Below are 14,149 nucleotides of genomic sequence, written 5' to 3'. Positions count from 1 at the left end.
GCTGTCGTTAGCGAGCCTACGTTATGCTATAGCCATCGTCCTGCCACTGGCGTCGCATGGGCTAACGCCACCCATACGATTTCTCGCTTCACACATCCACTCCCGCACAAACGCTTTCAGGAACTCTCAAACTACGTTTGACTGCAAAGTCAGAATGCGTCATGGACTTAGATTTGCATAGTGCGCGAGGTGTGCACCTTTTTGCGGCTGCCCCACCATTACTTTCTGCTTTTGGTTGCTTCGAGCAAATGCTGCAGCGGCACATTAAAATGGCTCACAACATTACATGCTACCCTACAGCCTAGTCTCAATCTTGGTCCAGTCCAGTCATCAAGAGTTGCGGTCATCATGTAAGCAAGCATTGATTGTACGGGACATGATGTGTAAATTCTTGACTATCTTTATCCTGCTTCTCGTAGGCTGTCGCTGTCGCCATGCCGGCGTGTGTCGAGCCCGTTCCTGACGGCGCCGGAACTGGTGCCGCCGGAGGTCTTCTTGCCTCCGTTGTCGTCGCCGCGGCAGCAGCAGCAGCGGTCGCCGTCGCCGCAGCGTCTGCCGAATCCCGAAAGCCCTCCACTGGAAGCCGGAGACCTGCAGCGAAGGCGTCGACTGCCGCGTATCACCTACTCTATGTCCCAGGTGGAGATATAATCGAAACTCGTCACGCGCGCTTCTGGCTTTTCTTCCCTGGCGCCTTGCATCGTAACATCGCCTTCGCCATGTTGCATTTACACATATAGCGAGATAATTGCCGCTGTGATAGCCAACAATAGATGAAGCTTTGGTTAGAAAACTTAGCAAATACGGGGCAACGAGAGTTTTAGTCTTAAAGGTGACCGGTGCATCCGTGGGACAAAACAAAAGCATCTTTGCTGGTGCGTTTTAGTGCAAACATTAAGCATCCCTATGAGCCAAAAGAACTGGTAAGGACGTTTTATTTTCTTGCGACATACCAAAACTACGAAAACGTACTGTACATTGTGGTTTTGTCTTTAAAGGCGCTATTGTGTCACCCTGTACATTGAAGCTGTTTTAACTGCTCTTCGTTGAATACAGTATGTATCCTTGAAAAGGGCTTCTGGTCGTCGTTTTACCTATGGCTAAAACGCTTTCCCTTAAACCTGTAAAAATTTTACTTTGCCCGGACGCATTAGTTTAACTCTTTCTTTCAAGGATTCTTGTTTCTTTCACCAAGGAGTGATAACACAGTGCGTTAAGACAGTTTGCAACAGATAGAGAGCACGGAAAATATTCATAAGACACCTTATATTCCATGTCTTACAGGCTCATAGGAGATAACCAGCCCCCGTATTCACAGAAGCGCTTTATGTTAAAATTTTTCGTAGGAGAATATTCAAGCCAATCACGATGCGGGACATCATTAGCGAAGCTGGCTGACAAATAGGAAAACGCGCTTGCGAAAGGGAAGTTTTGTGGCTTCAGCCCCAGTAGACTAAGCTTGTTATTTGCTATTCATAAACGTTAGCGAATGCAACTCTTCAGACGTTGTAGTCACCATAGCTAAGCCTACTAAATAACTAACTATATATATGAATGTTACCACACTTGGAGGTACACTTATACAAAATAAGGTAAGTGAAGGGAAGTGGGGGGGGGGGGGTCAAGCATAGAATATATCTAGAGGCATTTGTCGAGTGGAAAGGTTCCCTCAACGTTTTTTTTTTTAACAATACGTTTGAACCTAACGAAAGGCACACTCTGCACAAACGCAATTTGCAAGAAGAGTCGCCGACACACTAACGCTAATCACGAGATCAAGAGATCCAGACTAACAGCAATCCTGTGCCCCTTGTATCCTTGGCGTGTGCAGGACTCACACCTGGTGGGTCCTGGTCCAGAGCGGGCGTTGTATCCGGCACTCCCATACTCACCATTCAGCTCGCCTTCATCTTCACCCCGGCTCGGCCGCAGCATACGCGAGTCACGCAGGGTCTCCATCGAGGCCCACAAGGGCTACACGCAGCTCAACCAGTACAGGCTCAAGGAGGAGATCGGACAGGTGAGCTGCCAAAACAACATTACAGTATCATAAAATATCTCATTCCAACGCGTCGTCCCATGTGCATTGTCACGCAGTTGATAACAATGAACGTTACAATGAAATTAGTATCATGCAAAAGGGAGCGCTGAAGCGTTTCAGAAGATTGTACACATGGCAGGAAAGACGCTCACTTTCAAATGAAGTTAAAACCCAGAAACTTTCCAACGCAAATGTTTAAGCGCAAGCGCAGTCTTTCTTGTTTTAACACGAAAGTGTTTTATGCCGGAGTCCACCAAGACTTTCATGACGTATTTCCGTCACGGAAGTACGTCATCAAAATGAACGCCATCAGATGGCAAAGAAAAAAACTATAAGAAAAAGTTCCCTTGACGGGAGTCGAACCCATAACCTCTCGGTCCGCGACGATGGCTGGCGGGCGTTTAGCCCACTGAGCTACCGCCAAACAATTAGGGAGGCTACATGAACGCGCCTTTTATCTTTCACACTTTCCTCTCGCAGTGCTCTTGGATTGATGGATTGATGCTATGTGCGTCCCCTTTATAACGGGGCGGTGACATTTGTGCCACCAGGCTCGAAAAAAAAAAAACGCGCCGTTGCTACGACTGTCCCAAAGCGCGTTTCCAATACATGTTTAATTTCGTCAACGCATTAACACACCGTGAGGTGGCAGCTTTAGCTCAAGCATCGCTCATAGCATCTATCCATATCGAAAAATAGCTCTCCGACGCTCGCCTGGCTGTCGCACCGTGTTCCCCGCTCGCTCTATGAGAAGTAACGGCCAGGCTAGAGGGAAGACACGACGCGCGTAGCGTTTCTCTTCGTATTTCACGACGCTTTGAAGGAGTGCATATCGAGTATCAGTGTTTATTACGTGCTTGTTGATGCCATCTTTGCACGGGATTCACCATATGCGGTGTCCACGTATATGTTAAGAACTTCAGTTACCGCAAGGGTTAAATCATGATCATGGGCGTTAGTCGTCGGTACGGAGATATGCCACTAGGCGTCAACGTGAGTGAAATGCGTCCACCATCAAGCGGTGCTATATCTGCGAAACAACAGTAGGCATTGTACAAGCTCTCACATACCGATGCACTATAAACAATAAACTACTTCTGTGACGACACGTTTCACTTTCGTGTTATACCGATTCCTATGACGGAGGGATCAGCCATCATTTTATGTGTGTTTATTCAATGCTACCATTATGTTGATGGCACAGCCGGCTTTAAAGTAGCCTACTTTCCTATGTTTTTCTTTTCGTAAATAAGTAAAAATAATCTTCTTTCTAAAAATAGTCCGTAAATGCTGTCATGTCGCAATCTTTGTACGTTATCAAAACTAACAAAACGATAGCTTGGAGGGGGTGCATTTATTCAATCAGCTTAATCAGTCAACTACTGGAAAGGAACTTTAATTCCTTCGCCATCAAGTGTACCAACGACTCACTGTATACGTCATTGTTAACTCACAATTTCTAAGCGTTGTAAATTCGACGCAGCGCCCAAACATTACCAAATTGAGAAAAAACGCAAGATTGACCCACATTCATGGTGCAAGCGACATTTTGTCAAAACCCGCTTTTCAAGTTGACCTCTCCTCCATCTTGTCATTCAACATTAAACGTCTTCGTCTTGTTCCAGCGAGGTCCTCGCATATAAATGCGAGAGGCTGTTCGCATTCTCTCAAAGTTCATTCATGACAAATAGTTAGAGAGGGGATGGTGGAACGTTTCGGTCAGCATTGTTTGAATAACGCGAGATGTGTTCATACTAGATGGAACGTGGTGAAAGTCAAAGTGTGGCGCGTTTGACAAATAGTGCTGGTGCAGGGCGACTGCCGGCAGTTTTTGCAAGACAGATCTCCTTGCAGACAAGACTCTTTCTTCTCCTTTTAAGGGACGTTGCTATCTATGGATACTGACTCGACTGTATCGTCTGTGTGCGCGCCTCGTGTATGTCTGCCCCAGGTGTTCTCGGGCTTTCATACAAAGAGAACATTTTGAAAACTTTACTGAGACATAACGTCAGAATTTATCATTTTAACTTTAATCTGCAAGAGTTGCCAAAATAAGAAGGACAGCCGTGAACAACAAGCGGCAACAAATTATAACGTCATTATTAAAAAAAGAACCGAACCTGCATACGAAGTATGTCGCTGGGTCCAGAGGAACGGAAAGTTTAACCAGTGGGTATCGACCTATTTCGACTTATATCCCGCCTGTTTCAGAGGAAGGAAAGCTCAGCTGTGTCATTAATTAGGTTTCTGACTTTGGAGAACACGACGTCTTACGAGAATATCGAGTTTCTATAGCAGCAAAAGAATAAATATCGAAACACAATCAGCGGAGATAGTCCTGTGTTGTTTTTTATCAACACTTCTGTTCGTAGAGGATGCGGATTTGAACAGTAAACAAAAGGACGTAGTTCTTACAAAGGAAGCGCGCAAGACAGAATCGAAGTAGATACCATTGCTGCCACTGCACCGGCAAATGAAGCAACATACGGGTATCTGCGCATCGACAGACAACACCGGAAATTGGGGACAGATTTCTTTTCCACTTAACTAGTCAGCTCCTGCTGCACCTTTGCCTTGAAGTACGTTGTCGGCATCATTGAGCCCCAATCGACATTTCACCGTAAAGACAGACAGGTCTCCCGATGTCTGTTCTCATAGAAGAGGAGACATAAGAATGCCGATGCTATTTTGGGGTTCACAGACTGCCTGTCACCGTAGGTACAAGTACGCGGCAAGAATGTCAACGCCATTACACCTTGTATTGGATCCACGATGAAAGATAGATGTTTTTTGTTTTAGCAGCAATTTGAGTAAAGGTCAGGTCAGTTGGCGCATTGCTGTTAGCTTTGCTCATTGCGTTTTCACGGAAGCAGTTGCTTCTTGGTAATGATTGCATGTTTGTCAGCTCTATTCGTATTACCTGTCATCACAGCTGCACAAAAAACCAGTTGCCTGTGCGCCATAACACAATATCTTTGTTCCTCTTTCAGGGTTCTTTCGGTATTGTAAAGCTGGCGTACAGCGAAGAAGACGACAGCCATTATGTAAGCACCTGGGAAGCTATCTCCTTTGATCAGATCTCACAAAGTCCTAATGTTACATTTATCTTTATCAATGTCTACAGTAATAGAATGTCATAAGTATATACACGTGTGAGATGAGTGAAGAAATAGAAGGTCTTAACTTTAGACGGCTACAATAGCATAAAGCGTTTGATGATACCCTAATGAAAAATAAGTTGATATACGCCAACGCACAATGCAGGACACTATTACTGATGACACTAAGAGAGGTGACAGCCAAGCTGTCACGAGCAAGACAACACAATTGCTTATACCGGAAGGACCAACCAAGAGCATTTTAAGCACTAAAGGTCACGCTGAATTGTCTAAATTGCTCTCAAATGTAACAACCAGGTCACTGGGAAAACTTCTAAGCAAAGAGGTATCGGAATTATGAGATCCCGAGCTGTCGTGCCTCAACATGCTCATCCACTTGGAATTTCCGGGTGCGAAATGAAATGCGAGTTTTGTTCTGCCACAGGCAATGAAGATCTTGTCCAAGAAAAAGCTTTTGAAGAGGGCTGGAATGTTCGGTGAGTTTTTATGAAGCAAAGAAAAGATTCTATGCCCTTTAAATTGAAAATCTTGCTTGGAATGGTTCTGCACTTTTATTACTGACGTTCTTCTTTTAAATTTCATATGCCCATCTGAAAGGTTTATAGTGGGCACTGTTCCTACGGTAATCAGATTGTTATTTCAAAAAATCTTTATATTGAGTGCCACCTTGCGTTTATATTTCCTCGCCTATCTACATACTACCGAAGTAGCTTCTAAGTTTCGTAATTAGTTCGAATCTTTTCTCCTACTTTATTTATTTGAGGATGGATTACATACAATTCTAGTCAGCAGTTTAGGTCACCCTGATGTTCTGATTAAATAGCGCGATGTATACACTCAACATAGTACTTTTTCAGTGATCGAGACTTGTCGCCAGAAACACTGGCATACCTAAACGGGGGAGGTTCAGCTGCGCCCCCCCTGAAAATTTTCAGTTTTTTATGCGCATATATAAACGCATACCAAACACATGCACAAACGTATATAAAAGTTGGTCGTAATATATTTAATAATTATGGGTTTAGCTTCTTGAAACCATCATATGATCATGAGGAACGCCGTAGTGGAGGGCTCCGGAAATCTCGACCACTCAGAGTTCTTTAACGTGCACCTAAATCTAAGTACACGGCCTCAAGCCTTTTCGCCCACACCAAAAATGCGGCGGCCGTGGCCGCGATATGGTCCCGCGACCTTCGGGTCAGCACTCAAGCACCATAACCAATAGACCTCCCTGGCGAGTATACAGATGGTTGAGCCCCCCCTCTTGCGCTCCCGAAAAAAATTCTCGCTACGCCCCCTGGCACGCAAAGTGTATGAAGTGAAGGGAAGTTGTGCTACATATATTGACGCATGCGGCTGGAATGATGAATTACATATTAAAACATAACAAATAAAATCTGATTCCTCAGTGCCTGACCTATCAGACTTGTGTAATTGGTATAGGCCGGCAAAATAAATGGAGCGCACTCAGACTCACTGAGTGAGCTTTACTCATTTAGGGCTCTTTCGGACACCGACTCGCCGAGATTGTATTCAGCCAGTCTTACTCGTACTCGTGCTCAATCAGGCTCACTGGGACTCAACCTCGCTAAAATATTATTAAGCAGAACTCGCTCAGGCTCAGACTGGTAAAACTCAAAACCCAAGGTCTGGCCGCCGCCTGAGGAAGGGGGGCTCTGGTAGGGCTAGTTCCCCGGCCCCCGCCTCCTTTGACCCCAGCAAGGACAAACATAAAGTGATGTGTCTCTCTCTCTCTCATGCTCAATCAGAATCACTCGGACTCAAACATACGTATTTTTTCTAAGCCGTATTCAGTCACACTCACGGCTCGATTTGAGTCTAAGCGAGACTCAGTAAGTAGGCTCGTGAGTGACCTTACTGACTTATCGTAATTGGCGTTTTCTTTTTTTTTTTCGCGCGCGATACGTTGTTGCAAAGAATGCCTTATTTAATGGCTTTGAATCGATGAGCTTTCGTTGAAATGAATTACATTAACACAAAGCCTTCCTGAATTGCAATATTATTGCACTCAAAACGCGCTCATTGATTACACTACATATGAAACTGTTAGTCACAGCTTCATATCCTCCAGCACGAATAGAAAAATTCATGTGCATTACCGCATGAAAACTTAACAAAGGTAAAAAGTTGTGCTCAAGTAACCTTGCGGTTATACTTGTAATGTGGGTAAAAAGTAATCTTTTTCCAGACTTTCTTCTTCCACATACTGCATATTTTCCCTTGAAAAAAGCAAGTTCTAAATTATTTTATTCATTTTATTCTCACCAGGACGCCAGCCACCCCCTCGGAAAGGGCGCAGCAATAGCACCAGCAATCCTTTGGACCAAGTCTACCACGAAATAGCCGTCCTTAAAAAATTGAATCACCCAAACATCGTCAAGTTAGTTGAGGTACGACATATTTCATCGTATTGAGTTTTCTTCGTTTATTAGAGAAAATGCAGTGCTTAATTATTTATTTGTACGACTTGTAAAGCTACCTAGGTACGCGTTGGAGTAGTTAACGTGGTCACCGCAGAGTGAGAGTTCGCGCTGTGCTCCCGCCGTAGCGCCGCCTGGCGGCGATGTTATGCGGGGTCATGAGGAGCTGAGCTTTGACTTTTTGGGGCTTGGCGCTGCCTGTCGACGGTTGTAACTCATGGGGAGGTCTATGGAGGTGATTTCGCGGCACGCTCCTGCGGACTCCCGTGTGGGGTCGAACGTCGGCGACGCCCCATTCGCGATATGTTGTGTGTTATGTTGTTGTTGTGTGGATGTTATATAGACATTCTAGTGTGTTATTTGTAGTGTTACTGTTGTAATTTTGAGATTCGGCTCGCAGGCTCACCGTTGTGTAAAAGGTGTAATAACTATCCAACTCTTCGTTACACTACGGTGTGAACTGCGCCCGGTGTTCCTGTAGCGTATGAGAGCGACCGTAGATCACGTAGGCTTTGCGACGTACGGTCCTGCTGCAGCAGCAGCTGGTATTTATGAGGTATAGGCCTTTGAGGAATTTTCAGAAAAGAATAAGTGGTGTATAATATTCTAGTGGATTTCAGGTTCTCCTTTTAATGCATTACACGAGCTGGGTAAATCGATAGTTAGGAAATAAAAAGAATCAAAGAATGTTTATTGCGAAGATAATAAGTTGTCATTTCATTCGTTTCGTGCGAGCGTTGTGCAAGATTGCTACGCAGGGGCCAAAAACCTTAGCCTAGCCTTGTATTGTCCAGTGCTCTTTTCATATTCCGTTGTTTTGCTATTAAGAAAAACACGTACACACCTTAACTTCTGTTTTTGGATTATTTTGATGAGAGCGATCTTGAGACAGACGTACGCGTAAAATAACACAAACTACAATACCGGGTGCTGAACGGCAAAGGTTGCAGTTGAGCACCTGTGATTGTAGTTGGTGTTATTTTGTGTCTCCCTATGTTACAACAAGAGGGCAGCTGTTGATGTAATGAGTTTTAATGACAAGCGATGATCCATCCCACCAATACTTTGAGTTTATTTCTTGCTGTTACTTAGACTATTGCGCTGGTTCGTGAATGTCATTTTAATCACGACGTCTTACTTTCCAGGTTTTAGATGACCCTGATAGCGATAACCTCTACATGGGTGAGTAAACAGTGTCATTCGTATGCTCGTTGCTCGTGACTCTTACATAACTGCATTTTGCCTCACTCGACCACTTGCCGTGTGTGTGTGTGTGTGTGTGTGTGTGTGTGTGTGTGTGTGTGTGTGTGTGTGTGTGTGTGTGTGTGTGTGTGTGTGTGTGTGTGTGTGTGTGTGTGTGTGTGTGTGTGTGTGTGTGTGTGTGTGTGTGTGTGTGTGTGTGTGTGTGTGTGTGTGTGTGTGTGTGTGGTGTGTGTGTGTGTGTGTGTGTGTGTGTGTGTGTGTGTGTGTGCTCCGTCGCACTGCTGAAGTGAATCCTAGTGGCCACGAGGAAACATGCACTTGATTGAGATCTGCTACGCCAGGTGCAGCTACGATCCTAGCTGCTCGCAAAAAACCCGTCTGTTACTTCTATGACATCACTGAAATAATTTTCATTGAGTATTCTGACAGTTCGCAGTTCATTGGCTCTGATCTTAAATAAGTTTTTGCTTCGATATTACACGTATCCGATATAACTCTTAACTTTAACCAAGACCGTTGATGTCTAAACAGTCTTACGTTTTAAAACACCTATTGTCTGATTATGGGGAAAACCGGAAGTCGGTGCTCGACCGGAAGTGCTTGGAAGAGAAGCAGGAGTGTGACTCGTTGCCCGTGCCACTAAAAAATTTCACGCAGAATCTCCTTTGGGATATTTCTAACAGGTGCATAAACGTAGAGTTTTATTGAATGTTCCGGCTTCGAAACAGCGTTCTAGGGAGAACGCTGTTTTCGAGCGACATCGGCATGGCGTCTTCTTTCTGGCGTTCATCAGCTTCTTGAGCGGCGCCTTGGAAAGCCCATCACGCGACCACCGAGACGCATCTCTTTTAGATGCGAAGCATCTTATGGCGGAGGTCAATCCGGTGGTTGTGTGCGGCGTGACCACCGTTACTGCACATGCGCATATCCTCTCTACTCCCCCTCTACCCTCTCCGCTACCCCTACCCCTCTCCAGCGGAATGCCGCGATGAGCGCATGCGCGTCCCATCCCCCTCTCTCTCCTCTCCTACTCACCTCCCCTCGCGCGCCTGTCGACCACGTTCCCCGCTCGCCCTGTGAGAATTAACGGCCAGGCTAGAGGGAGGACACGACGCGCTTAGCTTTCCTCTTCGCGTTCCACGACGCGAGGTCCGTAGCATGCCCAACGATTGCCAACGGAACGCTATCGTGCAAGTGCTCCGGTTTCGCATCGCCTCATGGTCCCCTTTAGTGGGAGATGTTTAATTTTTTTCCCAAAATGCAATTCTTCTTTATGTCTACAATTGTCACACCGGCATTACTTGATTAAAGACAGTAGGCCTGGAAACACGCACACAAGACAGAAGTCAGGACAACACGAACAGCGTTTTCGCCGTCCTGCATGGCTCCTCTCTTGTGTCCGTGCTCGCACGCCTGCCGTCTTCTCTCTCGAATAACTACCAACTGGTTCAGCTTTCTGTCATGATAAGAATTTACAAGGAGATAGTGTTCTTGGAATAAGTGCGGCATGATTCTCACAAACAATGTTCTCATTTTTCGAGGTTATCGCTTAACATAGTTTGTACGCCCTACCTCACATCGCTAAATATTTTTATCAGAATTTCAAGTAGCAGGATGATTTTTCTTACGTACGAACCAGGGAACTGCTTTTAAAACTCCTAAATTCATTTTCGGTAAGAACGCTCGGCATTAAAGTTTCCGCGTTCTCTGTCGCTCGTTCCAAATCCTTAGCTTCATCCTTACGCTGTGAAGGTTGATCATGACGCGAAGGCACAGTATCTTCTAGCTATATACGTCCTCGACGAAGATCTCGATGCGCGGGTGCAGTTTTCTGTTAGGAAAAGGAGGAGGCACAGTCGGGGCAACACATCCGCGATGCCTGATGCACCCGCCAAGCAGACACTATTTCAGTCCGCGACGCATCGATCTACGAACCAGTCCTCTATAGATAGAGGGGGGAAGAGAAGCGCAGACGGGGGCTCCGTGTACCCGTCGAGCACGCCATGATGTTAGTCATACCACTCGTTCAACATAGGAATCAGGCCGGCTAACTATACGAAAACCAAAATAGTAAACGAATCGAAAAAAAAAAAGAGTAACCAAAACAGATGGTAGTGAGGGCAAACAAAAAGAAAGACGACACGTGGACGAAGTTTCCATGTTGGGGAGCTAGGAAAGTAAACATATTGGTTTTGCACGTAACTGGGGCACTCCATGCAACCTCGACAGTGCTAGTATTACTTCCCGAGCAAAGTTAGCAAGAAAACCTTTATGTGGGCAGCTAATGAAGGGATGTCCCCTAAAGATAGTTGAGATCTTTTTTTTACTCTCTTTATCACAGGCGACATCGTGTTTAAAACGCGCCGTCGCCGTAACGTTTACCACGAAGGTGCAAGTTTGAAACGCAGCTCTTATATTAAAACCGAATCTCAAACGGAATGCGGTCGGGAATGCGGTCGTGTTATACGCGCTTTCTCAATTAGTCACATGGACAACGCGTTCAAGACTTACCACAGTGAACTCATTGAAATTACAGCTGGAAACACGTTAAAAACTCCACTCAAGCACTTGGTTGTCCACTGGCACATTGAATCACTACTGAGATCATTGAGCGCTTGCTGTCCAAAATCTGAGGGCTGCGTATGCGTGTTTTTTAGGCATTAAGGACTGGCCTGATCTCGGATCCGAGTTTTACAGACGTAGTCAAAGAGCTTCGATCTCGCGCATACTTTTCACATTTTCAACTGTTGTTGAAAAATTTTAGCGCCACCATGACCTGACTGCTGCAATACATGTCTTTTCATTGCTTGTTTTTGAGCTTCTTGACTATTATGCATCGTAATATGATATGAGAAAAATATGCCATTGTCACGTTTTAGGGTGCAAATTTTCGAAGAGCGGTCTTACTTTCGGGCATCCATTTCGATGCTGCATGTGAACGCACGTGAACGCAATGACAAGTGTATTTATTAATATGAATATTCTGTTTAATAACTGCACGAACACTGAATGACACTCTTTGCTATCTTCAAGACCACACTGTCAAGCTCTGGTGTAAGTTTTCCGAAAAACCTGATAAAAATAAAAATATTGTGGGCATTCATTGGACACATCTACCCTCCTCGTACATGGTCATCATCATGGGTGTTCGTCGTCTTCATCTGTAGTGGGAACTCGGCTTGATTGTGATCTGTGCCTCGGGTGTGGTCGCTTCACAATGCTTTCGGGGCCTAATAAAGGCCGCGCTAACCGTTGCGTCACAAGTGGCGGAGGTGCGGGGTAGATGCAGGTGCGCCGGTTGGCTCGTCCTGAGGCATGTTACCGGACACCTGGTACAGATGGCGACCTGAGCGGAGCTCCAGGAGGTAGAGCAGGTTGGGAGAGGCAGGAAGATTGATGAGCAGCCTCGACTCCAGCCAACGTACGCACAAGTCGTCGCTGGTTCACCAGGCGTCGTGCAATCGATGTCGGCACACTCGACGCCGGTCCACCTGGCTTCGATGACACCGAGTGCACCTAGCCAGCCCTTTCACCCAACATGGCGATCGCCTCGTCCGGTGTGCTATTACTGCGGGTATCGTGGCCACATTGCACGCTTTTGTCGTAAGCGTCAGCAGGACGAGTGCCGTGGATTCGACGCCTACGAACGGGATGATGGTGCCGCCGGGGCCACGTTTCCACGCCGTCCTTACGTTCCGCCGCCACGTCGCTCTCCATCCCCAAGTGCAACATCCGAGACGGCACCAACTTACCGCCCCACTAGACGACGCTCACCGTCGCCCTTTCGCCGCTCTACGTCACCACTGCGACCTGTTTCGCAGTTCACCGACCATCGCCCGGAAAACTAACCTATGCAGCTTTTGGAGGAAAAGCTGCATTGAACGACAAGACAGAAATTCCTCCAGTGCGTCCGTATAATATGGTATCTGTTTTAGTAGAAGGTTTATACGTGGACGCTTTGATAGACACTGGTACTTGTTTATCGGTTATTGATCGCTCTTTGTGTTCCCGTCTCCGGAAATCACCACCCCTTATGATGGACCTACATTGTTCGCTGCTCAAGGGGACGCCATTCGACCTTCCGCCATGTGCACCGCTCGTGTTTTCATTGATGGACTTCTCCATTATGTACAGTTCGCCGTACTGAGTTCGTGTGCCCACCAGCTATATTAGGGTGGGATTTTCTGTCTACGGCAAACGCTTCCATCTGCTGTCGAGAACGTGTTCTTCACATGACGGAACCGACTATGCCCTTTCTGTGGATGACAAGCCACTTCGCTTGCTCGCTGTGGAGGATACCGAGATACCACCTGGTCATCAACGAATAGTTACCATCGCCTCTGACGTGATCGATTATGGGGACGTGCTTGTCCTGCCATCTGCACGCTGTCTCGCTAGAGGGATAGCCTTTGCTTCAGGGATAGTGCGGTTCCACGATGGCTACGGACTTCTCTACGCTACAAACCAGACGTGCGAGAAAATTCTCATCCCTAAAGGCACCACAATGGCTTGCGTCACGGAATCCCAGCCTCTCTCTGTTGTTCCGCTCGTGCCGGCGTCCTCTGACCCTCCTTCTCTTGAACGTTCCCCGGGCACGTCTGCTCTCGCTGCGACTATCAGTCCCGACCTGACATCATCGCAGTCAGATGATTTGCTTGCCTTGCTACAAAAGCATGCAACATTGTTTGATGCCCATTCCTCCTCTTTGGGACAAACGTCCATTATCACACATCGGATCGAGACGGATGGCATTTCTATCGTACGCCGTCGACCATATCGCGTCTCTTCATCCGAGCGGAAGGTCATTGAAGAAAATGTCGCCGATATGTTGCAACGGAACATCATACGTCCCTCCGCGAGTCCTTGGTCATCTCCCGTTGTTTTAGTACGGAAAAAAGACGGCTCGGTGCGATTTTGCGTAGACTACCGGGCCCTTAATAACATCACCCGCAAGGATGTCTATCCCATGCCGCGCATAGACGATGCCTTGGATTCGCTACAGGGTGCCGAGTATTTCTCAAGTCTAGACCTGCGTTCGGACTATTGGCAGATACCCATGCACGAGGACGACAAAGAAAAGACAGCGTTTTCAACACCAGATGGCCTCTACGAATTCAACGTCATGCCATTCGGCCTTTGCAATGCTCCAGCAACATTCGAGCGCATGATTGACACCGTTTTGCGAGGCCTGAAATGGAAAACTTGCTTGTGCTATTTGGACGATATTGTTATTTTCTCGTCAACATTCCATCAGCACTTGCAACGTCTGGAAGAAGTTCTCACGTGTCTTGCCAACGCCGGCCTTCAGCTGAACACCAAGAAGTGCCGTTTTGCGAGCAAGACAA

At 46.4% G+C, this 14,149-nt stretch overlaps 1 protein-coding gene across 1 annotated transcript in view; it reads left to right on the top strand.

The window, feature by feature from the left end:
• The first annotated feature begins 423 nt into the window (after nucleotides 1–423).
• The window catches only part of LOC119390259 (calcium/calmodulin-dependent protein kinase kinase 2), a 45,076-nt gene continuing 31,350 nt past the window's right edge, over nucleotides 424–14,149 (top strand). The window contains exons 1-6 of the mRNA XM_037657835.2: nucleotides 424–639; nucleotides 1,832–2,020; nucleotides 5,032–5,085; nucleotides 5,585–5,636; nucleotides 7,450–7,571; nucleotides 8,747–8,783. Of these exons, the coding sequence (XP_037513763.1) occupies nucleotides 631–639; nucleotides 1,832–2,020; nucleotides 5,032–5,085; nucleotides 5,585–5,636; nucleotides 7,450–7,571; nucleotides 8,747–8,783 (463 nt within the window). The 5' untranslated portion in view covers nucleotides 424–630. The remainder of the gene's footprint in view (nucleotides 640–1,831; nucleotides 2,021–5,031; nucleotides 5,086–5,584; nucleotides 5,637–7,449; nucleotides 7,572–8,746; nucleotides 8,784–14,149) is intronic.

This window comes from Rhipicephalus sanguineus, chromosome 4 (assembly GCF_013339695.2).
Source record: "Rhipicephalus sanguineus isolate Rsan-2018 chromosome 4, BIME_Rsan_1.4, whole genome shotgun sequence".
In the NCBI taxonomy this organism is placed as follows: domain Eukaryota; kingdom Metazoa; phylum Arthropoda; class Arachnida; order Ixodida; family Ixodidae; genus Rhipicephalus; species Rhipicephalus sanguineus.
The sequence above is the reverse complement of the archived record's forward strand: the minus strand, read 5'-3'. Positions and strand labels throughout refer to the sequence as shown.